A 26,461-nucleotide genomic window follows, 5' to 3' on the forward strand; every position below is an offset into this window, starting at 1 on the left:
TAATGGAAGTTCTTGAGCTTGGTTGCTTGGGTTTTGATGAGGGTGTGATGTAGATGAGGTTTGGGGGTTGAATTTGATGTTTTGATGATGTTTGGGATTGGTTTGGAGGTTTGTTTTTCAAGGGAAATCGCAGGGGAGAAGACCAGAAAAGTTTATGGTCTGCTGATGGTGCCCCAGCGCTAGGCAGGGCAGGTTTTGGGGCTTCTCTGACTTTGGGGCAGCGCCCCAGCACCATTAGGCAGCACCCCAGCGCTAGTGCAATTTCCAGCAATCATATTTTTAGGGCTCGGGACGACTTTTAAGGCTCGGGGGTTGGTTCCTTTACCCCGTTTGGGTAGATTGAGAGTCCCGAGAGTGCGGGATGGATCCCGGGAGTGTGGTTTTAGATTCTAAACCTTTTTATGATTTATTTTATTGATGATATTCCATATTTGGTTATGACTAGGTGACCGCTAAAGGATCAAATGATTGATCGTTCTCAAGGGTTGTTCTTTTACTAGTTCTTGCTCGAACCTGAGGTAAGAAAACTGCACCCTGTGTATATGTGACATGCATGGTTATTCTTGATGCATGTTGGATGTCTAAATGTGATGCATGTAATGCACGAGAAACATGTGATTAGGGCATGCTATGAATATTGAGTATGAGATTGTTTAGAGCTTGAGCCTCTGTGTTTATGCATGATCCTAATTGTGCTAGTAATTATTGAGTAAGCATGCTGAATGCCCTGTATTTGGATATTTGACATATGATTTATGTTTGGTGGCATTGTTTACTTGTATATGGTACTGACTAGTCAGGGATACTGACCTAAGAGTCAGAAATGGCATAAGCGTCCTGAACGCAGGGCCAAATGAAGATTAGATCTAATCGATATCAGCGTTGAATGACTCTAGGAGCATTAACGCTGGACCGACCCTAAGGTCGATGAATCCTATAAGTGTTTGCCTAGTCTAAGACTAGTTACTAGAGCCAGGGCCTAAGGCCTAGGTGACTGCTTGTCACATGGCTAGGGAACAGAGTTCCATGGTTATGACTCTATGGTCATGAGGAAGGTTATGTTGGTGACTAGTCATCATGCACCTATCCTGTTTAAGCTAGTGAAATGCTCACTTATCTATAAAGCCCTGGTGACCCTATCATCACATGGCTATTGGGAATAAACCCACCTTAGTGACTATTACAACTGCCACTCTTCTATTTAGGGCTAAAAGCCCTGAATGATTATTTTGATCATTGGTTGATGTGTTATACTCAACAATACGTGAATCCATTTGCCTGCTTGAATAGGGCTATATCTGCTAGGCGTGTGCTTTATGATTTGATGACATGTTATAACTGTTCATGAGCATATTGAGTTTTCTTGCTGGGCTTCGGCTCACAGGTGCTATGTGGTGTAGGTAAAGGCAAAAGAAAGCTGGACCATCCTTGAGTTGGAGAGCTGAGGTGATGATGTGTACATATGCAGCTGCTCGACCACCACGGCCGAGGTTTGAAGAGGAACTAGGGTTAAACCCTGTTTTGCCGCTTAGATTGGCTGGTTGTAAATATTTTCTTGTAATAGACCTTTAAATTATATTTTTTGGGATCCCAATGTATATAATAAACTTTCTAATGAAACGTTACATCTTAACCAAAATTTTTAATCCCTAAACCGCTAATCATACTTAGTTACACACTTTTGGCAAAATAACTCGATTAACGAGTTTAGCACTGTTTATAAGGCACACTGTAAAGGTCCCTGGAGTTGGGGCGTTACAATAGCACTGACTTATTAGTTACAATTGGAAATGGTGTCAGCACTAGCTGTGAAGCTGTGACTTACTAGTCAAGTTCGACAGTAGTACTGAGCACTGGTCGTATGTTATTGACCTATGAGCCAGGAGCGGCATAAGCGTCACGAACACAAAGCGGAAAAGATTAGATCTAATCGACATCTGCATTGAATGACTCATCATGAGCATTAATGCCAGATCGACTCCAAGTTCGATGAAAACTAAAAGTGCTTGCCTAGTTCCATGACTAGTCACTCAGAGCCAGGGCCAGAAGGCCCAGGTGACTCCATCGTCACATGGCTAAGGGTACGAAACCCACGCTAGTGACTCCATGGTCACTCATTTGGTTTACGTTTGTGACTCGCTCATCAGTCACTTACCTGGTTTAAACTAGTGACTCGATCACTCATTTGTGAGGGTGCGGAACCCACATTAGTGACTTACAACATCAGTCACTTATTTGTTTGGGGCTATAAGCTCTGGATGATTATCATGATCATCATTTGATATTATATACATGCAGTATCGACTTTTCTTGCTGGGCTTTGGCTCATGGGTGCTATGTGGTGCAGGTAAAGGGAAAGAAAAGCTCACACAGCCTTGAGTGGAGAGCTTAGGTGGTGATGTGTACATATGTGGCCGCTTGACCACCACGGCCAATGAGTTTCTCAGAGGAACTAGGGGTTAACCCTATTTTTGCCACTTAGGTCGACGGGTTGTAAATTTTACACTGTAATTACCATTTTGGATTGTAAATAACTTGTAAACGCTTTTGTGGGCCCATGAACAATTTTATGTTTTAAATAAAATATATCATTTCCTTTTGATTGGTTTTTCACCTTAACCTATTAATAACACCTAGATGCACGTTTATAACCAACGAACTCCATTAGTGAGTTAAGCACGGTTCAAAGTTCACAGTAACGGTCTTGGAGTAACCAGGGCGTTACAATTTTCTTCTAATTGAGGTAGCAAGTTACAAAAGTATTATATATTCGAGTTAAGATATATAAAACTCAACCTATGTGTGAATTTTCTATATTTCTATGATAAACTCAACATATAGGAAGCATTAGGCATAAGAACTTATAAGCTACATAAACCATAATGATACTTTCATAAGTATTGAAATATATGTCTATTCAATTATAGCATGTTTGAATCTCACCTTTCAGGTTTTGAAACAAATTCATATATATCATGTAATAAATGACCAATAAATCACAAGCATTAAACATAAATTGAAAAGATCTCAAATAAGAAGAACAAAACATAAAATTGCATTAATTCATAGAAGAGTTTCAAGAGACTCAATTAAAAACCCTAAAACTAGATTTAGTTCATATTCGTACTATTCAAATCCATGAAATTAACAATCAGCATAAACTAAAGATGAAAATAAATAAAGAAAAGAAAAACTCTAATTGATCCAATGTTTCTCCAAAAGTCTCCTGCCGCCTTCTCCTAGTTCCAACTCTGCCTCCTTAGGGTTTTATGCTGAAAATCACATTAAAATGCAAAACCCTACGATCTCCCCAAGTGAAACGACCAAATTGCCCCTCATTAAAGCATTTTGCAGAAATCATCGCTTTCCAAACACCTGGCGCAGTCGCGGCACTGTGTAGCGCGGTTGCGCTACTTGCTTCAAATTACCATTTTCGCCAGATTTTCGTCTTCTTATCGATTTTGACTTCTTTTTGTTCCAAAGTGTCCCGAGTCCTTCAAAACATAAAAACAAACCAAAATATGCGTAAAATGGAACAAAATAAACCTAATTAACTAAAACACTACCTAAAAAGACACACTAAATGAGTCTAAAACTCGTTTATCAAATATCACGTGCATTTTCTAGTAGTATTCATAAGAAGATGATGATATTAAACTGGCTCTAGAAAAACCTTAATGAAACAACTTTGTTCGATATCAATTATAACAAATTAACCATCTATTGATAACAAATATAATTCACAACAATCAACCCACCACCCTTGTATCTTCCCTTAAATTGCATTGACTTCACTCAATGTTGCAACTAATTCCTCTTCGGTCGTATTAACCTTAGGTCCATTGTTGTTATTTTAGGTCTTTCTAAACCTACATTCCTTGGCTAAGTAGCCTCCTTTGCCACTCACAAAATAAGGTTTCTGAGAATTTAAAATGTAAGTGGTTGGCCAAATCAAAATTTATTTTAAAAACAAATTATGCATGCAACTTTTTTTTTGTTGGTTTTTTCCTCTCTTTTATATTTTTCCCTGTTTCTTTCCAAGTCCAAAGATAGCCTCCAAGGGTACTCCAATAGAGGCTGTAAAATGCTATATTCTTCAAATTTTGAAGACGCTGACAAGAAATCATCACTCCAATGTATGATGTATATTATTGCTTCTCTAGTTTACATAGCTACAGTGCATCACAAGATTTATATAATACTATAGCTTCTCATATATATTTTAATTAATATTTTATTCATTCTTACTTTATCTTATTCTCTCTTGTTAAATATAATAATGTAAATATGTATTATCCAACTCCACATAAATGAGTTTGGGACAAGTGAAGTGAAATATATATATATATATATATGTTTATAGGGAAATTTTATTGAGGGGCATCAAAAAGAGCCCCACTTGTGGGACTTTTGTCTACTCCCGACTTGTGAATAATTTTTGGCGCGATTGTTTTATGACTGTGTATTTTATAGTTAGTTAGAGCTTCCTGCAAATTTTCAGAAAATTCTGAATAATTTACAGTGCCGAAAACTAGGTGTAAACATATTTTCCACATGCATAAAAAAATTAGTCATGCGTGCAACAACCTGTTTTGAACCTAGTTTTCGGCATTGTAAATTATTCAGAATTTTCTGAAAATTTGCAGGATGCTCTAAATAACTACAAAATATATGATCATAAAAAAAATCGTCCCGAAAACTATTCACGGGCCGAGAATACACAAGAGCCCCATCGGTGGGGCTCTTTTTGAAGCGCCTGTAGTAGGATCTCCCTATATATATAAACGTAGTTGGGTTATTAAAAACACTTTTTTTGTTTTATTTTTAAATATTAATTGGATAGGTGAAGTGAACTGAATTATATATATATAATCGTAGGGAATGGACTTTGTCTCGCCCATGGAAAAACGGAATGCATTCTGTTTTTGAATAATAACGGTTGGATTGAATTTTAAGGGATGTGATGAGTTCTGGGTAGATTAGTAGGAATAGTAGGGGTAAGTAGGGTCTTTGTTAAACTTAAAGAAGAGGAACCGGTTGTGTATTTATCATTAATTATACACAAATAATTGTTTTTGTAATAAAAAATTAATTATTTTAAAAAGTACCTGTGATGATGGATGTGACAATTACTTTAAACCACCCATCAACTTAACCCCATTTCTCTCAAACCACCCACTCACAAACCGTCTTCACTTTCTTCACTACTCTCATTTCTCTCTTTTTAATTTTTTTTTTTCATTTCTCTACAACTAGTTGAAACTCTCTGCATTTTTGCATAGGAGTTCTTAGGGAGGGTTGAAGAGTGAAATTTTTTGTAGAGTTTTGGACTGTGCTTTAATGTATTTTTTGTAGTTTCGTTCATAGCACCACTATCTTCACTACTCCTTGCATTCTCTCATTTTCATTAATTTACTCTTCCTTTTTTTGTAACCAGTCGAGAAGAAGAGATTGCATTGAAGTTGGTTTCGAAGGGTTGAAAGAGTGAAAGATTTTAAGAGATTTGTATTGTACTTTAAGGTAACTTTTCAAAATTATCTCAATTTTTGTTTTGATTCTTGTTTGTAGGGTTTGAAATCGTGTATATCATCTATTGATTTTGTTCTTCTTGTTTGTCGTTTTTATGGTTTTTCAAAAAAAAAATAGAAATTGTTAGTGCCGAGTAAGTATCGTTGTACTTTTGGTGTTTCTCAAAAATTTATTCTGTGTCGTTGTTGGTAGTCGTGGGTTAGGCTTAGTTGGGTCCAAGTTTGGGAATCTATTTTTCATTTTGTTTTTTGGGTGCATTCATGGGCTATTAATTTGTAAGTACATTTTGATTAGGGCTTATATAACTATTTGAGACCTTGAGATTTTTTGGGTTTAAAGTGAAGAATTTATTTTGTTACTAATTTTTGATACAAGGAATTGATTCAGTTTGTTTAGGGTCATAGTGTTTCTGAGTTTGGCAACGACTTTGCATTGATGTGTTTATAATGTGCTTTAGTTTGGTGTTTGAGAGTCAACGCTACCCATGTAGACACTTTATGGGCTGCCATGAAAAGATTAAGCACGAGGAGAATCCCAGATTCACTTCTCAAGAAGTGATGGAGCAAAGATGCCAAGCGAAATGTACACCTTCAATTTATCCATGCTGCATCACAACAAGAAAACTTTTTTGAGATGGCCAGGTTTGGATCCCTTAGTTTACAAATAGATACCATGAATTTTTATGCTTCCAAATTACCAAATTCGTACTACCATGCCAAGGAAGAAATTTCACGCCTCACAACAAATTTCAAAGAGGAGTTTGAGTTGAACTCCAATCTTGAAGGCGAGACACCACAACCAGACAAATATAATGACAACCTCAACATTCTTAGTGACCCCGAAGTGGTCAGAGCCAAGGACACAAGTAATCCAACTCCACGAGAGTGAGAGGGAGTCCCACGAAGGCATAAACATTGTCATATATGTCGATCCACCAGCCATGACTATCGTAGGTGCCTAGACAAAGACCAATGCGCTGTAACTCAGTACTCAGAAGCTAGCAATCCTCATGTTCACCCTGAAGTCGACTCACAATCTAATTTCACAAGGGAAATTTGAGTTTTTATACTTAATGAGGGGTTATAAATAAAAAAAATGTCAGACATTTAAATCATTTCAAAAAAATGCTAATTCTTTTGACAATACCCAAAAACCCATCTCATAATTTTTCTCATACCTTCCCCTTCTCTCTTCCCTCTCCCTCCCTCAACCCATTCCTCTCAACTCCCTCTCTAGAAAAAAAATTCATGGGTAAGGTAAAATATCATAGAAATCAATGTAACGACAAGTATTCCTCACTTAGAACACTAAAATACTACATTTCGAACAGATCTGGGCATGCTTTTGGGTTTTTATTGCGATTTTTTTTTCAGATCTGAAACTTTGAAATCTGCAGAAAATTGACGTGGTTCGATGGTGCTCGATGCCAGCTCGATGGGGCCTTCAAAATCAAGATTTTCATGAAAAAATCGATGTTGCTCAATGGTGGTTCGATGCAATTTTTGCAAGATACGTAATTTTTCACTCGGGTGTCCGTTTGGGGTGATTTTTTTTTTATTTTGGGTATTTTTTCAAGATCTACACATTTGAGATGTGTATATACACATTTGGGAAATGTAAATCTTGAAAAAAATGACAAATGAAAAACATACCTCATGTTCAAGATATGTTTTGGTATGTTTTCAAGTTCTAAACTTTGAAAATGTGTATGTGAACATCTAAAACGTGTAGATCTCAAAAACATACCAAAAATTTAAAAAAATCATCCCAAACGGACACCCGAGTGAAAAATTATGTCTCTTACAAGAATTGCGTCGAACCACCATCGAACAATGTCGATTTTTTCATGAAAATATTGATTTTGAAGGCCCCATCGAGCTGGTATCAAGTACCATCGAGCAACAATCGAGCAAAATCAATTTTCTATATATTTCAGAGTTTCAAATTTGAAAATAACTCAAAAATCATGCCCAATTCGATGGTTGCTCGATGGTGTTTGATGCTACCTTGATGGGGCCTTCAAAATCAATATTTTTATGAAAAAATCGACGTTGCTCGATGGTGGTTTAATGGTTGCTCGATGTTGGTTCGATGCAATTCTTGTAAGAGACATAATTTTGCGAATTTCTGCTGCGCAAGTATACGCAATCAAATAAACAAGTAATAGTAGTAAAAGTACAGTATTGTTCCGTCAGGGAATTGATCCACTAATTACCAATAGCAAACTTTTATTTCTATTTGACTAATGAAAATCGAATGACAAATTAATAACGAACAATAAACTAGAAAAGCAAAGTTTAATTAACGAAATTTAATATAAGAGAAATATTAGAGCATTCTAATTTCATCAACCTTCAATTCTATTCAAGCAATAATACTACTAATATGAATCTTTAACCTATGATTATAGTAGGTTTACTATTGACAATTCTATTCTTTCTCAAGATATAAAATATTCAGTTTACCTATGAATTCTCTACATATCTGTGATAAATTCTACACATAAACCGCATTAAGAACAAAAACCTAATTGCTACACAAACCAATTTGATACTTTCGTTTTAAATTGAAATATATGTCTATTGCCTAAAGCTATTCCAATTATCACTTTTCAGTTATTGAATTAAAACCAATAATCATGCAAAAGATGGCCAATCAATTACAAGCATTAAACATAAGAACAATAGATAAACATAAATTCAAAGAATCATAGAAATTGCATTAAAGATGAATAGAATATCCAGTGACTACATTAAAATACTCTAAATAAGAATTTAGTTCATAATATTAAACACCATCACATAATCTAAAATTCAAAAGCATAAAGAAATGAAAATAAAAAATGAATTCTTCTCTGTTTCTTTTCTCATGCCGTCAGAACTCCCTCTTCCTCTATCTCTCAATCTTCTTTTATTTCCACCAAAACAAAACCTACGAAATTCCATAAATATATCGCTTGTCGAATGTACTCGATGAAAACGCAATATTTGCTGTCGTTTTTGCTTCAGCCAAAATTGATATTCCTCAAATGGCGATATATCGCCTGTGCCAAATTTTCGAATATTAACCAACTTCGACTAATTAAACATATATTTATCTGAATTCTCGTACTAATCAGAATTATAGCGACACACTGCACAAGTTCACCAAACAGGCCAAATACAAACTTTCACTTGAGAAAAACAACCAAATCAAACTGAAAAAGTTATGAATAAGCGGATATTTTGTACGCTTATCAAATTTTTCATGAAAAAATCGACGTTGCTCGATGGTGGTTCGATGGTTGCTCAATGGTGGTTCGATGGTGGTTTGATGCAATTCTTGTAAGAAATATAATTTTTCACTTGGGTGTCCGTTTGGGATGATTTTTTTTGTTTTTGATTTTGGGTATTTTTTTGAGATCTACACGTTTTAGATGTTTACATACACATTTTCAAAGTTTATAACTTGAAAACATACCAAAACATATCTTGAACATGAGGTATGTTTTGCATTTGTCATTTTTTTTCAAAATTTATATTTCCCAAATGTGTATATATACATCTCAAACGTGTAGATCTTGAAAAAATACCGAAAATAAAAAAAAAATCACCCAAACGGACACCTGAGTGAAAAATTACGTATCTTGCAAGAATCGCATCGAACACTATCGAACCTCCATCGAATCACCATCGAGCAACATCGATTTTTTCATGAAAATCTTGATTTTGAAGGCCCCATCGAGCCGGCATCGAGCACTATCAAACTACCATCGAACCACGTCGATTTTCTGCATATTTCCAAGCTTCAGATCTGAAAAAAATCGCAAAAAAAACTCAAAAATCATGCCCAGATCTGTTCGAAATGCAATATTTTAGTGTCCTAAATAATGAATACTTGCTATTACATTGAGTTCTCTTATATTTTACCTTACCCATGAATTTTTTTCTGGAGAGAGAGTTGAGAGGAATGAGTTGAGGGAGAGAGAGGGAAGAGAGAAGAGGAAGCAGATGGAAAAATTATGAGAGGGGTATTTTGGGTATTGTCAAAAGATTTGACATTTTTTTGAAATGTTTAGAAGACCTAGCATTTTTTTAATTTAGTACACCTCATTAAGCATAAAAACTCAAATTTCCCTTTCACAAACGTGTACGTCTCTAATCCACCAGACTCAACCCAAGAATCATACCACAATGGCTTCTTCTATATACCACCATTGCTTCATATGCTATAACTCTAACCACTACTTCAATTTGTATTTTAACTTCTTCAATGACTAGTTATTCTCTAAACTACTACTGTTGCTTATGCTAAAACTCTAAGGACTGCTTCAGTTTTTATTTTCCATATTTCTTTATTCCTTATCTTTAAGCACGTTAGTTAAGAATATTGGTAACTTTGTCACACATTATTACTTTAGGTCCAAGTTAAATTTATCTTTATTTTTTATAAATAAAAAATTACTCTGAAATTAATCTTAAAAATTACACTTAAACATCATAATAACTTCATGCTTCTTATAAGAAAACAAATTAAAAACAAAATATAAATTATTATTTACAATTTATTATTTTAAATTTTGAGTTATATACAACCATTTTTCCTAAAAATATTTCTACTCCAATATATATTCAACAAAAATTCATATTAAAAATGACATCTGCGTGCTTTTTATTTATTTTGTGAATGTTTTTAAAATCCTTAATGTACTTCAACATTCATCCTAATGTATTCCTTTGAGCTAGTTTGATATAGTTGTACTGTAGGAAAAAATAGCTATAGGGAAAATCAGCTGCAGCTGTATTGTGGGAAAAAATTGTTGATTGTTTGGTAAATTAGAGATTTTAGAGAGATGTGAGTTAGAAAAGTTGTATCAGATGTTATATCTAAATAAATTTACATGTTTAAATAAAATATATTTAAATTAAATATATTTTTGATAAAAGATTATTAAAATTATATATTATTATCTATATATATATTATCACTGGTAAATATAGTTAAGATTCAAAATATAATGATTTTACGATATAATCAAATATGTAAAACTTTAACTTATCTCAAAAATCTCATTTTGTATGTCTTTTTTATGTCTTTCGATGGCTCTAACACTCCTATCCTATCGGCAATCACCTCACTAACTCAACCTCCTCTCACCGGACTCAGTCCACCACTCGAATCGATTCCGCTACTCAGCCACCACGTCCTCCTGCCTCTCTCTCTCATTTCCAGTCGCCATAACCAAATTCTTCCTGCCTCCAGCTATTAAGACCACCGAGCTTTGCTAGTGTCTGACCCACTCGACTATATTCCGGCGGCACCCACCAGTCATCAGCGGACCCAGTTTCCGTCGACGGCGTCCCAGCCCACTCCGCCTCCATAAGGTCTCCCTCTCCCTCCATTCCACTACTACTAATTACTCACTTACTGATTAAACCTTTGAACATTTTTAATATCTGAGCTTTGTGTTTAAAGTTTAAATTTATTATCTTTGAATATGTTATGAGACTTTGAGAATGTTATATATAACGTATATGTCACTGTTGGTTAACTTGGGTAAGTTAATCTTTGCTCCGTTTGATGTGAATCTTTTGGATTTCAAAGTTAATATTTCATTAGAGCTTTTCAGCTTGTTTAATGCCAGAGCAGAGGCAATGGCTTTTGAGTTGTCTAATGGCACATTTTTTGTTTTGGTTAGTATAATGAATTGGTAATTATTTATTCTCTGCCATTATCATGATTTTGAACCTTTGTCAATTGGCACTTTTGGTTTTGATTGCCAAAATCAACTTAATTTAAAAGAATGGTCATTATTATGTACACAAGTTTTTGCTTCCTTCCTATCCTTGGATCCTTAGTTCTGTCTCTAGATTGGAGAATGAAAATGTCAGGCTAACTGTTTGCTAAATTCTTTTGGGTTTGAAGTTCAATGCTCATGCTATATGATGCTCTGCCCAATAATTTATTTTTCTTTGTTTTTAGTTCTTGATACCATTTCTAATGACCTAAATTTTTATTTTATTTTAGTTTAATGTTGCTAATTCTTTTGACTTGTCCGTTAATAGGTTGCTCTTCGAGTATGTATTGTAGTAGTTTCAGCTGTACTTGTGCTTTTACAGAGACTGTAATAGCTACTCTGAGTCATAGTGAGTCATTTAAAGGAAGAAGCTTTGGAAATTTAAAGGTTTGCACATATGGGTACTTGAGAAATAGGTTGAAAGTGAGGAGCAAACAAATAGGTTTATGTGTGTTTGTTATGAAAATTCCAAAGGAAGGGGTTGAACTGGCCAAGAAGAAGAAAGTTGTGATATCTTCAGAAGAGGTTATAAGGGTTCTTAAGTCTACCAAGAACCCAAATTCTGCTTTTTCATATTTTATGGTTGTTGCTGGGTTACCCAATGTTGTTCACACTGCTGAAACATGCAATTACATGCTTGAAGTCTTGATGACTCATAAGAGGGTGGAGGACATGGCTGTTGTGTTTGATTTCATGCAAAAGAAAATAGTTTACCGAAACTTGAACACTTATCTTGCTATTTTTAGAGGTCTTCACATAAGGGGTGGAATTCGACAAGCACCAATTGCTCTTGAGAAAATGAGAAAGGCTGGGTTCGTTTTGAATGCATATTCATATAATGGGTTGATCTATATGCTTCTCCAGTCAGGATTTTGTAGGGAGGCTTTGAAGGTTTACAACATAATGGTCATGGAAGGGATGAAGCCAGACTTGAAGACTTATTCAGCACTTATGGTGGCATTTGGAAAGCGAAGGGATACTCAAACTGTAATGTGTTTGTTAGCAGAGATGGAACATTTGGGATTGAGGCCCAATATTTATACATTTACCATATGCATTAGAGTTCTTGGAAGGGTTGGGAAAATTGATGAGGTTTATGATTTATTGAAGAGAATGGACGAAGAGGGATGCGAGCCAGATGTTATTACTTATAATGTTCTCATTGATGCTCTTTGTAAGGCAGGTAAACTTGATAATGCAAAGTCTTTATTTGTAAAGATGAAAGCTAGCAGTCACAAACCTGATCGTGTAACTTACATTACTTTGTTGGACAAGTTAAGTGATTGTGGAGAACTGGAAACTCTGAAAGAAATTTGGGATGATATGGAAATTTATGGTTTTTCTCCTGATGTTGTCACGTTCACCATTCTTATTGATGCTTTATGCAAATCAGGCAATGTTGACAAAGCATTTGATACTCTAGGCGCCATGAAGGAGAAAGGGATCTCACCAAATGCTTACACTTACAATACCTTGATTGGGGGACTAATAAGGGCAAGTAGGTTGGATGAGGCTATAAAACTTTTGAGTGATATGGAATTCTTGGGCTGTCCTCCAAACACAATAACTTTTAACTCTATCCTGGATTGCCTCTTTAAGAATGAAGAGGTGCCATTTGCCTTGGAAATGCTTTCTACAATGTCAACAATGAACTGCTGTCCTGACGTCTTCACTTATAACACCATCATTCATGGATTAATCAAGAAAAACAGAGTCAATGATGCATTTTGGTTTTTCCATCAGATGAAGAAATCTCTATATCCTAATCACGTAACTATACTCACCATCATTCCAGGTGTAATGAAGGATGGCCGGATTGTGGATGCATTCAAGATTGTCAAGAGTTTTGTGTATCAGGTTGGAGTTCAAGTAGATGGTCCCTTTTGGGAAGATTTGATTGGAAGGACTCTGGTTCAAGCTGAAACTGATAGAGTCATGTTGTTTGTTGAAAAATTAGTATCTGATAAAGTTTGCCTATATTACTCTGTACTTTTACCTCTAATAAGGGTGTTGTGCAAGTGTAAGTGTAAGTTTAAGGAAGCTCTTCACGCAGAATATTTGTTTGCAAAATTTTCCAGGACTGAGGTATTAAGGCCAACTCTGGAATCATACAACTGTTTGATTGAAGGGTTTCTTAACGTTGATGTTACTGACAAGGCTTGGGATCTTTTCAATGAAATGAAAAGGGTTGGTTATGCCCCTGAAGCTTTTACATACAACTTGTTACTTGGTGCACACGGGAAGTCTGGAAAAATCACTGAACTCTTCAAATTATATAAAGAGATGTGTAGTAGTGGATGCAAGCCTAACACAGTCACATATAATACACTCATTTCCAGTTTAGTGAAATTTGATAGTGTGGATGAGGCTATAGATTTCTACCATGATCATGTAGGTCGTGATTTCTCCCCCTCTCCTCACACATACAGTTCACTCATTGGTGGACTTTTAGAGACAGGAAGAGGTGAAGAAGCTATGCTTTTCTTCGAGGAGATGGCGGAATATGGATGCAAACCTAACTGTGTGACTTTCAATATTCTTATGAATGGGTTTGGGAAAGCAGGAGATGTGGAAACTGCCTGTCAGTTGTTTAGAAGAATGGTTAAAGGAGGAATAAGACCAAACTTGAATTCTTATGCAATTCTTGTGAATTCTCTCTGCCTTTTAGGAAAAAATGATGATGCTCTGTGTTATTTTGAGGAACTAAAGCAGAGTGGCATTAACCCTGATTCACTCTGTTATAGTTTTTTGATTAATGCACTTGGAAGATCAGGGAGGGTTGAAGAAGCTCTATCTCTCTACACTGAAATGCAGAGCAGAGGAGTTTTTCCTAATCTTTACACATACAACAATCTAATACTCGATCTTGGGAAGGTGGGCATGTTGGAGCAAGCTGTGAAAATGTATGGAGAACTACAGGATAAGGGTCTTGAACCTGATGTTTCCACTTACAATGCTCTCATTCTAGCCTACAGCACGTCAGGAAAACCAGACCATGCTTATGCAGTTTACAAGAAAATGATTGTTGTTGGCTGCGACCCCAATAAAGAAACCTTCGAACAACTTCCTAATCAATTTTGAGTACCATTTTGAATAACTTTATGTGCAACACATGTTTAGAGGTTTTTGCCTGTAATCCCTCTATGTTCTACACAGTTAACATTTTCTTCTCTGAAAGTGTTTTGAGGATAGAATCCGATGAATATATACATACTGAGCTAACTACAAAAACAAGAGTGTGTTGTGTATTATTGAAAAGAAAGCTGCAAAGTCCAATTTGCATATCATTATAATCCATGTTTCCAAGAAAAAAAAATGGTACTCACCGCCAAAAATCATTTCTAATTAAAAAAAAAATGAAAGTATTACAAATTAATAATAGACCGTGCATCAAAACAAAAGGCAAAACTCCATGAGAAAAAACTGTAGAAAATAAACGAATACAATTTCATACGTGCCAGAAGAAATTAACTGCTTCAGTATTTTTAAAAGCAAATTCCCATAACTAGATTGGCATATTCTTAAGAGATGTTAAAGTTATTGTTATCCCCATTTCCTGCGGGGGCTTTGGGCCTTCGCCCTGGCCCGCGGTCAGAGGGCCAGCTCGGCACATGGGCCCGGCCCAAGGTCCCTTGGTTTGAATATTGCCCAAGGGGACTGGTACGGACCAGAGACTCTAGACTGGGCCCATTGGAGGGGTCTGGGACGTCCCTCCGGGTTCGTACTCAGTAAGAACGGTCCGGACGATGTCCAGAGTGCCCGGACCGTTGCGGCCTACGCGTTCCTGTCCCGGACCCTGGTATGGTCCGGGCCTATGGTAAATGGAGCGGGCCAACGGTAAACGGACCTGGATCACCTCCTCCCCGGTCGAAGGGCCAAGCGTCCAGGATCCTGAAGCCGCCTCATTCCGCGTGGGCATTGTCCCCCACTTTTCGCCTGCAGAAAAGGGTCGCCTCGGGATGGCACACTGATGTGTCAGGACTGCGCAGCCAAGTACCCTGACCGGTCTTGTCTCCTGAATCAGCCTCGTGACTCGAAGTGGTCAGAGCCAAAGCGCCGTTTTGTGCTTTCATTGAGAGCTGAAGGAAGCTAGCGCCAACGTCAGGCCTTTACTACGATGGTGAACACACGACACACCACCTTCGACCCTACCAATCCAGAGCAGAGCAACAGGGACCCGCTGCCTTCTCAGAACATTCCTCTGGACCCGCCCGAGGACGTGCCTCGGCATCCCACCAAGACGAGTCGCAAAACTACGAGGGTGGGGCAGAGTACGAAGTAGAAAACGAAGAAGATTACTACGAGGAGGAAAACAAGGGGGAGTATCACGATGAAGCCGCGGATCCTGGAATCCCCCGCGACGATCAGCAGGCTTCGGAGGTAACTAGACTAAGGCAGCAAATCCTGGATCAGGAAGCCAGAATGGCTGAGCAGGCGGAGGCACACCGCCGGGTGCAAGAGTCTCTACGAGCCCTACAGGCGCTGATGGCCGCACAGGGCCCAACAGCCAACCCCACAGCTGGCCCATTTCCAGAAACGCAACAAACCGCTCCCCAAGAGCAAGCCGGGGGCCCCAGGGGTGCTAGTCCGGTCCGTCCCCCGGAGCCTTTTCCCGACACGGCTCCGAGAGTCCCGGACAAGGAGCGACGGAAGACCCGGGAGAAGACCACCCCCGTCGAGAAAGCCGGGGCACGTTCACGGCCGTTGCCTAGGAAAGATAAGGTGCGCCCCGTCCCAGGACGAGGCCACCCAATCGATCCGCAGGGAGCGCGGCCGCGGAACGAGCAGCCCCGATACGCCCCAGGGCCGAACGGGCGGGAAAGGTCTCTGCACCCAAGTGCCTCAGTCAACAAGAACCGTCGGGAACGGTCTCACCGCGAGGATCGTCGCGCTCTTAGTTCAGGGGACGACACTTCCCGGGTAGATTTACGCGATGGACTGAATGCCCGGAAGGAGCGGGCCCGCAAGGAAAAAATCCTCCCTCAAGACGGCGACCTCAGGAACGACATCAACGACAGGAGGAACGAGAGAATCCCCCTGGAGGATAGCACGGCCAAGCTACTCATGGAGCAGGTGGCCGCTCAAAAAAAGGTCACTGATCGCCTGGTCCACAAGCAGGAAGGCGCGGACACTGACTCTGACGAAGAGGATAAAGAACCGTGCGCGAGGCACATCCTGGACGCCGTATTGCCCAAGGGGTTCAAGATGTCGAGCCTCACAGCCTATACTGGAAATACAGATCCTAGGGATCATCTGTCCCGGTACAACCGACTCATGACCGTGGCTCACGTCAGCGACGACGGCAAATGCCTATGCTTCTCCATCACGTTGGGCGGTCCCGCCGAAGAGTGGTGGAAAAGGCTTAAGCCGGGGTCCATCCAATCATGGTCCGGGCTACAGTCGGCATTTCGGAAGCAGTTCGTGGCCGCCATGAGGATGGACATGCAAATCAGCGCCCTCGCCAATATTAAGCAACTACCCGCGGAGACGTTGAGAGCCTACATCCAGCGCTTTACTGAAGAAGCCTCCAAGACAAAGGTCGATGACGGACAGCGCCTGGTGGCACTGCAGTCTGGAATCCGGGCCGGGTCCCCACTTTGGGACGACATGCAGCGCAGTAAAGCCGTCACTTTGGAAGAATTCATCAGGAGGGCCCAAGGGTTCATCAACTGGGAGGCGGCTCAGATCCAGGCCTTCGGATGGCCCCCGGCTCCTCACCCCATCCCTCAGACGATTCCAGGAGGTGCGGGACAGTTCCCTGCGCAGCCCTACGCCACGCCCCCTATAGTCCCGGGGAGGGCCGTCACGCCCGGCATCAGTTACACCCCTACGGTATACGGCCCTGCCGCTTCGGGGTACGCCCCGGCCCAATCAACGCACTTCTCCGGTTATGGCGTCGCACCGACAGGCCACAGTATGACTCCCGTCGTAGCCCAGCAATCGCAGACAGGAGTAACCGAGGCAAGCGTGAATCCCTCCCGGGGGAAGCGATTGGGCAAAGGCCAGAACTGGCCTGAGCTGGCCAAAAAGGGGAAGAGGGGCTACGAGCCCCAATATTCGGAATACACCAACTTGGTGGACACCCGGGAAAACATCTACCTGGCGACAGAGAGAGCGGTCCACTACCGAAAGCCTAGCCCCATGTTTAAGGGGGGGGGGGGGGGAGGAATCCGAGAGACACCAACAAACGGTGCGCCTATCACAAAGACGTGGGCCACACCATCGACGAGTGTCGGCAGCTCAAAGATGAGATTGAAAACCTCATCAAGCTGGGGCACCTCCATCAGTGGGTAAGAGTGCCCGTGGGTGTCCCGGGCATGTCAGCAAGCCCCAGGAAATCCACGGCGCCGGTGACGACTCGTACATACCCGCCCCAGGGAGGGTATGCACAGGGACCTCCAGCGCTGGCCCCTCAGGGGATCATCGCCGTGTCGGCTCCCGGTCTGGGAATGCCCTATTCTTCCGGGGCCGCACCCCCTTGAGTAGACGGACATGTGGCGACCATATCGGGCGGACCCCACCTGGGAGGACCTTCGAAAAATGATCAGAAGCGCTATCTGAGCGAGCTGGACCACGACCAAGAAGTTTGCGCCCTTGTCCAGGCCCCGGCTCAGCGCCCTAAACTGATGAACCTCCCCATCACATTCACGGAGGACGACGTCCGCAACGTCCATTTTCCGCACCACGACCCGCTGGTCATAGATGCTCAAATTGCCAACAATTTGGTATCCCGCGTGTCGGTGGATGACGGAAGCTCTGTCAACTTGTTGTTCAAGCCCGCCTTTGCCGCCATTGGCCTGATGGAGGCGGATCTGGCGTCCTGCCCAACCCAAATCTACGGCTTCAACGGGGATGCACTTCTCCCCATGGGAAAGATCCAGCTGCAGGTGACGCTGGGGGATGAATTGCAGCACTCGTTCAAGTTATGCACCTTTGTTGTGGTGGATTGCCCAACCGCTTACAACGTCATCTTTGGCCGACCAGCACTGGTCGAGTTCGGGGCCATCACCTCCATCCGTCATCTTTGCATGAAGTTCCCGTGCGGCAACGGAGGAATAGGGACTGTCCGGGGAGACCAAAAAAGCGCTCGAAAGTGTTACCATGTCTCTGCCCGTCCCATATATATGGTCCGGGAGGAGCCCGTCGAGCCGGCCATCCTTCCGGCTGAGCAAGTAGTCCAGGAAGCGGATGATTTGGACCCGCGAATAGGAGACGATCGCGTCCTGGAGCCAATGGACGAAATAGAAGAGGTATGCATCAGCGAAACTGACCCGACCAGGACCGTCCAAGTAGGAAAGAGCCTGCCGGTAGACATTCGGGCTGCCATTCTCGCTCAAGTGCAGAAAAACCAGGACCTCCTGGCCTGGTCCCACTCCGACATGGCCGGGATCGACCGCAATATCATCTGCCACGCATTAAGTATCGACCCAGGCGCAACACCGGTCCGCCAGAAGCGCAAGCCTTTGGGGATGGAAAGGGCCGAGGCCCTCAAGCTGGAGGTGGAGAAGTTGTCTTCCATCAACTTCATCCGCGAAGCGAAGCGGTATATCCCGTGTGGCTGGCCAATCCGGTCTTGGTGCCAAAACCGAACGGGACCTGGAGGACTTGCATTGACTTCACGGATCTCAACAAAGCGTGTCTGAAGGACTGTTTCCCACTCCCCCGAATCGACCAAATGGTGGATGCTACGTCTGGTTACGAGATCTTGAGTTTCATGGACGCTTACTCCGGCTACAACCAGATCTCCATGCACGTGGCAGATCAGGAGCATACTAGCTTCCAAACTGACAAGGGCATCTATTGCTATATAGTCATGCCTTTCGGACTCAAAAATGCCGGAGCAACTTACCAGAGGCTCGTCAATCGAATGTTTCGGGCCCAGCTAGGACGAAACATGGAAGTATACATCGACGATATGTTGGTCAAGTCCAAGACGTCGCGGAACCATTCGGACGATTTGGCGGAGGCTTTCGCAGTTATCCGGAAGTACGGGATGAAGCTGAACCCTAAGAAGTGCACCTTCGGCGTGGCTTCCGGGAAGTTCCTGGGCTTCATAGTGAGCTTCCGAGGAATCGAAGCCAACCCAGAGAAGATCAAGGCACTGATCGACATGGCCTCTCCCCGGAAGCACAAGGACGTTCAAAGCCTGACGGGGCGAGTGGCCGCCCTGAGCCGTTTCGTTTCTAAGGCCACGGACAAGTGCGTCCCTTTTTTCAACGTCCTTCGGGGAAGCCAGCGGTTCGAGTGGTCACCCGAATGCGAAGAGGCCTTCCAGAAGCTGAAAGAACACCTGGCCAAAGCCCCCATCCTGGCGAAGCCAGTCGAAGGGGAGCCTTTGTATCTATACCTGGCCGTGACCGAGCACGCCATCAGCGCCGCGTTGGTACGAGAAGAGGAAAGGACACAACTCCCGGTATACTATGTGAGCAAGCGGTTACTAGACGCCGAATCTCGATACCCGTTGATCGAAAAGCTGACTTTCTGCCTATTGATGGCTTCCCGGAAGCTTCGACCTTACTTCCAGGCTCACGCCATAAAGGTCCTAACCAACCATCCCCCCAGAAGAGAGTATCCCCGCAGCCCCCGCGGCGCCCGTTTGGAAAATCTTTGTGGATGGAGCCTCGAACGAGAATGGGGCCGGCGCTGGGATCATCTTGGTGTCACCGCAGGGGCACCAGCTACAAAATGCCCTCCGTTTCCAGTTCAAAGCATCGAACAACGAGGCGGAGCATGAAGCTGTCCTAGCCGGCCTGCGTCTGGCCCGGGAAGTAGGGGCAGCGAACCTTGAAATTTACAGCAATTCTCAGCTAGTAGTCAGACAAATCTCGGGGGAGTATCAGACCAAGGGAGAAAGAATGGCGGCTTACGTGACTCAAACGAGGGAGATGCTCCAGACGTTCGCGGCGCATTCCATCCGCCAGATTCCCCGGGAGAAGAATGTTTTCGCGGATACATTAGCGAAGCTGGCAACCGACACAGAGGCCGAACTGGCCGGACTGGTTCCCGTCAACCATCTCCCCGTCCCAAGCATCAGGGCTCCCACCGTCCATACCGTCGACCACTCCACTTCCTGGATGGGGCCGCTGATCCGATACCTGTCTACCGGGGAAGTTCCGAACGATCGAGCCGCGGCCAAGAAGCTCCTGTACCAGGCCCACCGGTACGTCATGATGGACGGGAAACTCTATCGCCGGGGACTATCTATGCCTTACCTCAGGTGCGTGTCCGGGACTGAGCTGGGCGCCATCATGCATGAGGTCCACGAAGGCTTTTGCGGAGATCACACGGCTGAGCCCAGTTTGTCCAAGAAGATTCTGCGCCAAGGATACTTCTGGCCCACCAAGAAGAAAGACTGCATAGACTACGTCCGCAAGTGCGAACAGTGCCAGAGGTACGCGAAGATCCCTCAGGCCCCCCCGACAGAGATAACCTTGATGAACAGTCCCTGGCCCTTCGTAGTGTGGGGGATCGATCTTGTGGGATCTCTCCCGACCGGGAAGGGAGGGGTAAAGTATGCCATTGTGGCTGTAGACTATTTCACGAAATGGGTTGAGGCAGAGCCCATGAACACGATCACGTCCAAGAAAGCCTTAGATTTCGTCGTCAACAGCATAGTGTGTCGGTATGGCCTCCCCTACAAAATCGTGTTCGACAACGGGAAGCAGTTTGACAGCCTCCACTTCACGGATTTTTGCGAAAGACACGGTATAGTGAAGAGTTTCTTGGCAGTTGCCAGACCTCAGGCGAACGGGCAGGCCGAAGCCGTGAACAAAATCCTAAAAGGGACGCTGAAGAAAAAGCTCCAGGCCTGTAAGAGCAAATGGCCCGAGGAACTCCCCCGCGTATTGTGGGCCTACCGGACGACCGAAAGGACGTCAACCGGGCACACCCCCTACTCAATGGTTTATGGATGCGAAGCCGTCATCCCAATTGAAACGACCGTCCCGTCCCATCGACGCGACACATATGATCCCACCCAGAACCACGCCTTACTCTAGGAATCGCTGGATCTTATCGAGGAGATCCGGGAAGAGTCGCAAGTGCAGCTGAAGATGTACCAGGGCAAGATCGCACGACATTTCAACTCCAGAGTCAAGAGCCGTAAGTTTGAAACCGGCGATCTAGTCCTGCGGAGGGTCTTCCCTGCCACTCAGGATCCGGGAGTAGGGGTCCTGGGCCCTAATTGGGAAGGGCCGTATGAGATCCAGCACGAGGTCTGCCCCGGAACATACCGCTTGAAGCGGCTCGATGGTTCCGAAGTTCCGCGAGCCTGGAACGCGGAGCATCTCCGTAAATACTACCAGTAGTCCTAGAACTCGTCCCAGTTTAATGTTTACGTTGTAAGCAATGTACGCCTCAGGGCTAATTCCCTTGTGAACAATGAAAATGACGTGTGCAAAACGTCATAAAAGGCTATTGTCACCATGAAAATGTACGCCTCAGGGTGAATTCCTTTCGAATTTCTTTCCTAAGTGACCCCAGACCCGTCTCCGCTCACTTGCGGGGGGTGTCATCCCAGGCACAAGCGAAATACAAGGACCAAGCCAGGGCCGGTCCCACCCCGGACGAACGATGTCCGGGAGTATAAAATTAAGAGGACCGTGCCCAGGGCCGGTCCCACCCCGGACGAACGATGTCCGGGAGTATAAAATTAAGAGGACCGTGCCCAGGGCCGGTCCCACCCCGGACGAACGATGTCCGGGGGTATAAAATTAAGAGGACCGTGCCCAAGGCCAGTCCCACCCCGGATGAATGACGTCTGGGGGTATAACAAAGGACCGAGCCAAGGCCGGTCCCACCCCGGACGAACGATGTTCGGGGGTATAAAATTAAGAGGACCGTGCCCAAGGCCGGTCCCACCCCGGACGAATGACATCCGGGGGTATAACAAAGGACCGAGCCAAGGTCGGTCCCACCCCGGACGAACGATGTCCGGGAGTATAAAATTAAGAGGACCGTGCTCAGGGCCGGTCCCACCCCGGACGAACGATGTCCGGGAGTATAAAATTAAGAGGACCGTGCCCAGGGCCGGTCCCACCCCGGACGAACGATGTCCGGGAGTATAAAATTAAGAGGACTCTGCCCAGGGTCGGTCCCACCCCGGACGAACGATGTCCGGGGGTATAATATTAAGAGGACCGTGCCCAAGGCCGGTCCCACCCCTGACGAATGACGTCCGGGGGCATAACAAAGGACCGAGCCAAGGCCGGTCCCACCTCGGACGAACGATGTCCGGGGGTATAAAATTAAGAGGACCGTGCCCAAGGCCGGTCCCACCCCGGACGAATGACGTCCGGGGGCATAACAAAGGATCGAGCCAAGGCCGGTCCCACCCCGGACGAACGATGTCCGGGGGTATAAAATTAAGAGGACCGTGCCCAAGGCCGGTCCCACCCCGGACGAATGACGTCTGGGGGCATAACAAAGGACCGAGCCAAGGCCGATCCCACCCCGGACGAACGATGTCCGGGAGTATAAAATTAAGAGGACCGTGCCCAAGGCCGGTCCCACCCTGGACGAACGACGTCCGGGGGTATAACAAAGGACTGAGCCAAGGCCGGTCCCACCCCGGACGAACGATGTCCGGGGGTATAAAATTAAGAGGACCGTGCCCAAGGCCGGTCCCACCCCGGACGAATGACGTCCGGGGGCATAACAAAGGATCGAGCCAAGGCCGGTCCCACCCCGGACGAACGATGTCCGGGGGTATAAAATTAAGAGGACCGTGCCCAAGGCCGGTCCCACCCTATACGAACAACGTCCGGGGGTATAACAAAGGATCGAGCCAAGGCCGGTCCCACCCCGGACGAACGACGTCCGGGGGTATAACAAAGGACCGTGCCCCAGGCCGGTCCCACCCCGGACGAACGATGCCCGGGGGTATAAAATTAAGAGTACCGTGCCCAGAGCCGGTCCCATCCCGGACGAACGACGTCCAGCCCGGACAGGTTAACCTCCGAGATACGAAAGCATCCGGTTTGTCCTAGGACAGCCAGGGCCTAAAAACTGAAGGAAAACCGCACTCCTGGTTAGACCAAGTCCCGAGGGCCCTGGACGGTGCCAAGACTAGAGACAGTCGTTGGGTCTAGTCCCGGCCGTTGGAACCAGAACTAAACCCCTGCAATCAGTTATTCGCGGCAACAAATCGAAATTTCTACTAAACAATGGAAGGAAGCTTTCTTAAACACCAAAGAAAGTAGCAAGGTTTTAAATTTAATTACAAGCCAAAAACATTAGCAAAAGTACAAGGCCGGGACTCGGGCCTACGGCGCATCCGCCCGGAGGTCCGCATCTTCCCTCTCCTTGGCCTCATACTCGGCACGCTTTGATTCAGGATCAGGGAAGACGAGGAGGTTCATGTTCTTATCCTTGCACCAGGTCATATAGATGGCCTCATCAAAGGTGACATCCAGTAAGTTATCGGCCTCCTCCTTCTCCTGACGGGTCGTCTCATGCGCCGCCTTCTCCTGAAGCAGGGAGTCGCCTAGTTCGCAGACTCGGGCTTTCAGGGCCAGGATCTCCTCCTTGTCTAGGGCGGACTGTGCTGCGGCCGTCTCCAAGAGCATCGCCCTTTCGTCGGCAAATTTTGCCTTCCGGGACAACTCCTCTTCCAACCCAACCTTGGCACGGCCAATCTCCTCGCGCTCCGCCTTCAGACGGGCCACTTCTTCCTGGAGGTGGGCCGTTTCCCAGCTAAGGGTCTCCTTGACGGCCTCCCTCTGGTTCACGGCCGCCTCCAGCTCCAGCTTGGCCGTCTCCATCTTTATGGCAAGCTCAGCCACCATATCGGCACTCCTCTGGGACAGTAAATCAACCTGGAGCAAAGAACAGTTAGAAAATAAAACCACCGCCAACAAATGACGGAAGGAATATGAGTGAGGTGAAAATTATCGCGGTGGCCTGGTGGCGGAGAGCCTGAGAGATGAATAGCACGTCCGGGTTGGCTATCGTGGCGTACCTCTTCAGCTGAAGGTTGGACATAGTGCTCCCAACCTGATCCAGCAGATCAGCAGCCATGGGGGCGATGTCCTGGCCCAGCTTGGGGCGGAAGCCCGCCTCGGCAGCTAGCCGGTCCACGATCGGCTGGGGAATGCTGAACTCGGCAGGACGGTCCGAGAACTCGACCTGACGACGGATTGTCAGGGCCTTATAAGCGTCGTCCCTCCAGCACCGGCCGTTTTCCCAGGTCCGGTTGATCAGCCGGGACTGCTCGTCCCGCAGGGCGGACTCCCCCTCCTCGAGAAGAGTTGGGCGGAGGGGAAGGACAGGCGGAGCAGGGATTTCCTTCGCGGTTAGCCGACTTTCCCCGTGCGACTCCTCAGTTGTTTCTGCCCGCGTCGTCCGGGGCCTCTTCCCGAGGTTGCCTTCCCCGGCGTCGACTTCCGGGCCCCTCTTCCCTGAGCTCCGGCTGACGGCTTCGCCCGCTTCCAAATCAATCACGGGGGGCTGGTCAACAGAGACGTCTGCGGCAGGCTCCACGGCCTGGAAGGGAACCACGGCCAGAGCTTCGCCCGGACAGGGCACTGTCCCGGGCACTTCACTGGTGGAGAGGGGCTCCGTGCCCATCACGACGTTTGCCCTCCTGGCCGCTTTCTTGGCCGCCCGTTCCTTGATGAGTCTCCTCATCTCGCTGGCCGGGTTAGACATGTCGGAATCCTCTGCAAAAGTACAGGAAAAAGGAGTTAGGACGGTAAGCCAAATGACGGAAAATACACAGCAGTAAAAAACAGCCTGGGACGAACCCTCATCTAAGCCCCGGGCGAAACTCAATTCCCTTAAAGCGAATGAATGTATCCGATCTCCTACGACGTCCGGGGTGAGAAACCCCCCGTACTGGAGGAATCCGGATAGGAACATTAAGACCCCTGATCCTACAAGGACGGGAGATGAAGGCCTCATCTCCTCGTCAGCCCCAAATGCGGGGCCCGGCGGCTCTAGCCTATCCCTAGCTGAGTCCCTGACCTGGGGAGCATAAGTTAAGATTAATGGGGAGTTACCTCGCCTCGATACACTAGCCCCGGGTGTCCCGGCGTTTGGTAGGGCGTCTTCGAAAAGCTCCTCCAGCTCCTCCGAGGTGGCCGCTTCCGCCGGAAGCTGGTTCTTCTTACGCTGGGCTGCGTCGGCCCGCGCCGCTCTCACCACCTCGGCGATGTGGTCGAGGGCCAACTGTTCCCGGACGTCAGCGTCCTTCTTGCAGGGGATGCCCTGGAGGCTCGGGATAACAATGGTCTGGGTGGCCGCGAGCAACCCGACTAACCGGAGGTTGTCATCCCTGACGTAGCCCCCAACGTCCAGCTCCTCCGCAGTCAGCTTGGCGTAGAATCTCCTCCTTTCCAGGAGGAACTCGGTAAGGGGGGTTTGAATGAAGGGCCCTGCGACCCGGAAGACACAATAAGAGACGGGAGCAAAAAATGAATAAAAGAGAGGGGTCCGGAGGAATACTTACCCACTCGCTGTAAGTCCAGCAGCAGTGTGGGGTTCTTGTCAATAAGGAACCCGGATGTCATGAACCAGTAATGCCTGACATCCGGGGGGTGCCTCCAGGTGCTGGTAGGAGCAGGGTAGCCGCTCCGCGGCTGCAGCCTGTAAAAGCCGTCCAGGCTCTTGTTTTTAACGTTGACCTGCGGCACCAACTTGTAGAAGTACAAGACTTCCGCAGGGGTAGGCTCCGCGATCTCCTTAGCGACACAGAACACCTTCCACCCAACAAGCATGCGATATGCTTGCGGAAACAGTTGGAACGGTGCGATCCCCACATACGTCAGGAATCGCACGAAATAGTCATGAAGCGGGAGCGTAGCTCCCGCACTGATATGACCGGCGCTCCAGGTCCTGAATCCATCCACGGACGTATGCGCCCGTTCCTCAAGCCTGGCCATGCGATTGTGGAAGAGGCCCGGAGTTGATTCGATGCCCAGTCGCGTCTCCAGGAGCAGCATCATCCGGTAGTTCCGGAACGAGTTGGCCGTTACGTCCATTTCCCACCTGTTGCCTGTGGGCGTCTTGGATCCGGGAACGACTACAGGGGCCCTATTGACCTCTTCTTCAGGGTGGAGTGTAACGCCCGTGGCCATGACTGAAGATCTGGGAACAAAGAGAGAAAGACCAAGCTGTCAGTACCTAAACCCAAAAAATTCGGTCAAGGTATAGGGAGTC

General features: G+C 45.3%; 1 protein-coding gene across 1 annotated transcript; it reads left to right on the top strand.

The window, feature by feature from the left end:
• The first annotated feature begins 10,590 nt into the window (after window positions 1-10,590).
• Window positions 10,591-14,536, top strand: LOC133803712 (pentatricopeptide repeat-containing protein At4g31850, chloroplastic-like). Its single transcript, XM_062241824.1, has 2 exons — window positions 10,591-10,892; window positions 11,574-14,536. The coding sequence occupies exon 2, from the start codon at window positions 11,588-11,590 to the stop codon at window positions 14,384-14,386; it is 2,799 nt and encodes a 932-aa protein (XP_062097808.1). The 5' UTR covers window positions 10,591-10,892; window positions 11,574-11,587; the 3' UTR covers window positions 14,387-14,536.
• Window positions 14,537-26,461: the final 11,925 nt, after the last annotated feature.

Source organism: Humulus lupulus, chromosome X, assembly GCF_963169125.1.
Source record: "Humulus lupulus chromosome X, drHumLupu1.1, whole genome shotgun sequence".
Taxonomy (NCBI): domain Eukaryota; kingdom Viridiplantae; phylum Streptophyta; class Magnoliopsida; order Rosales; family Cannabaceae; genus Humulus; species Humulus lupulus.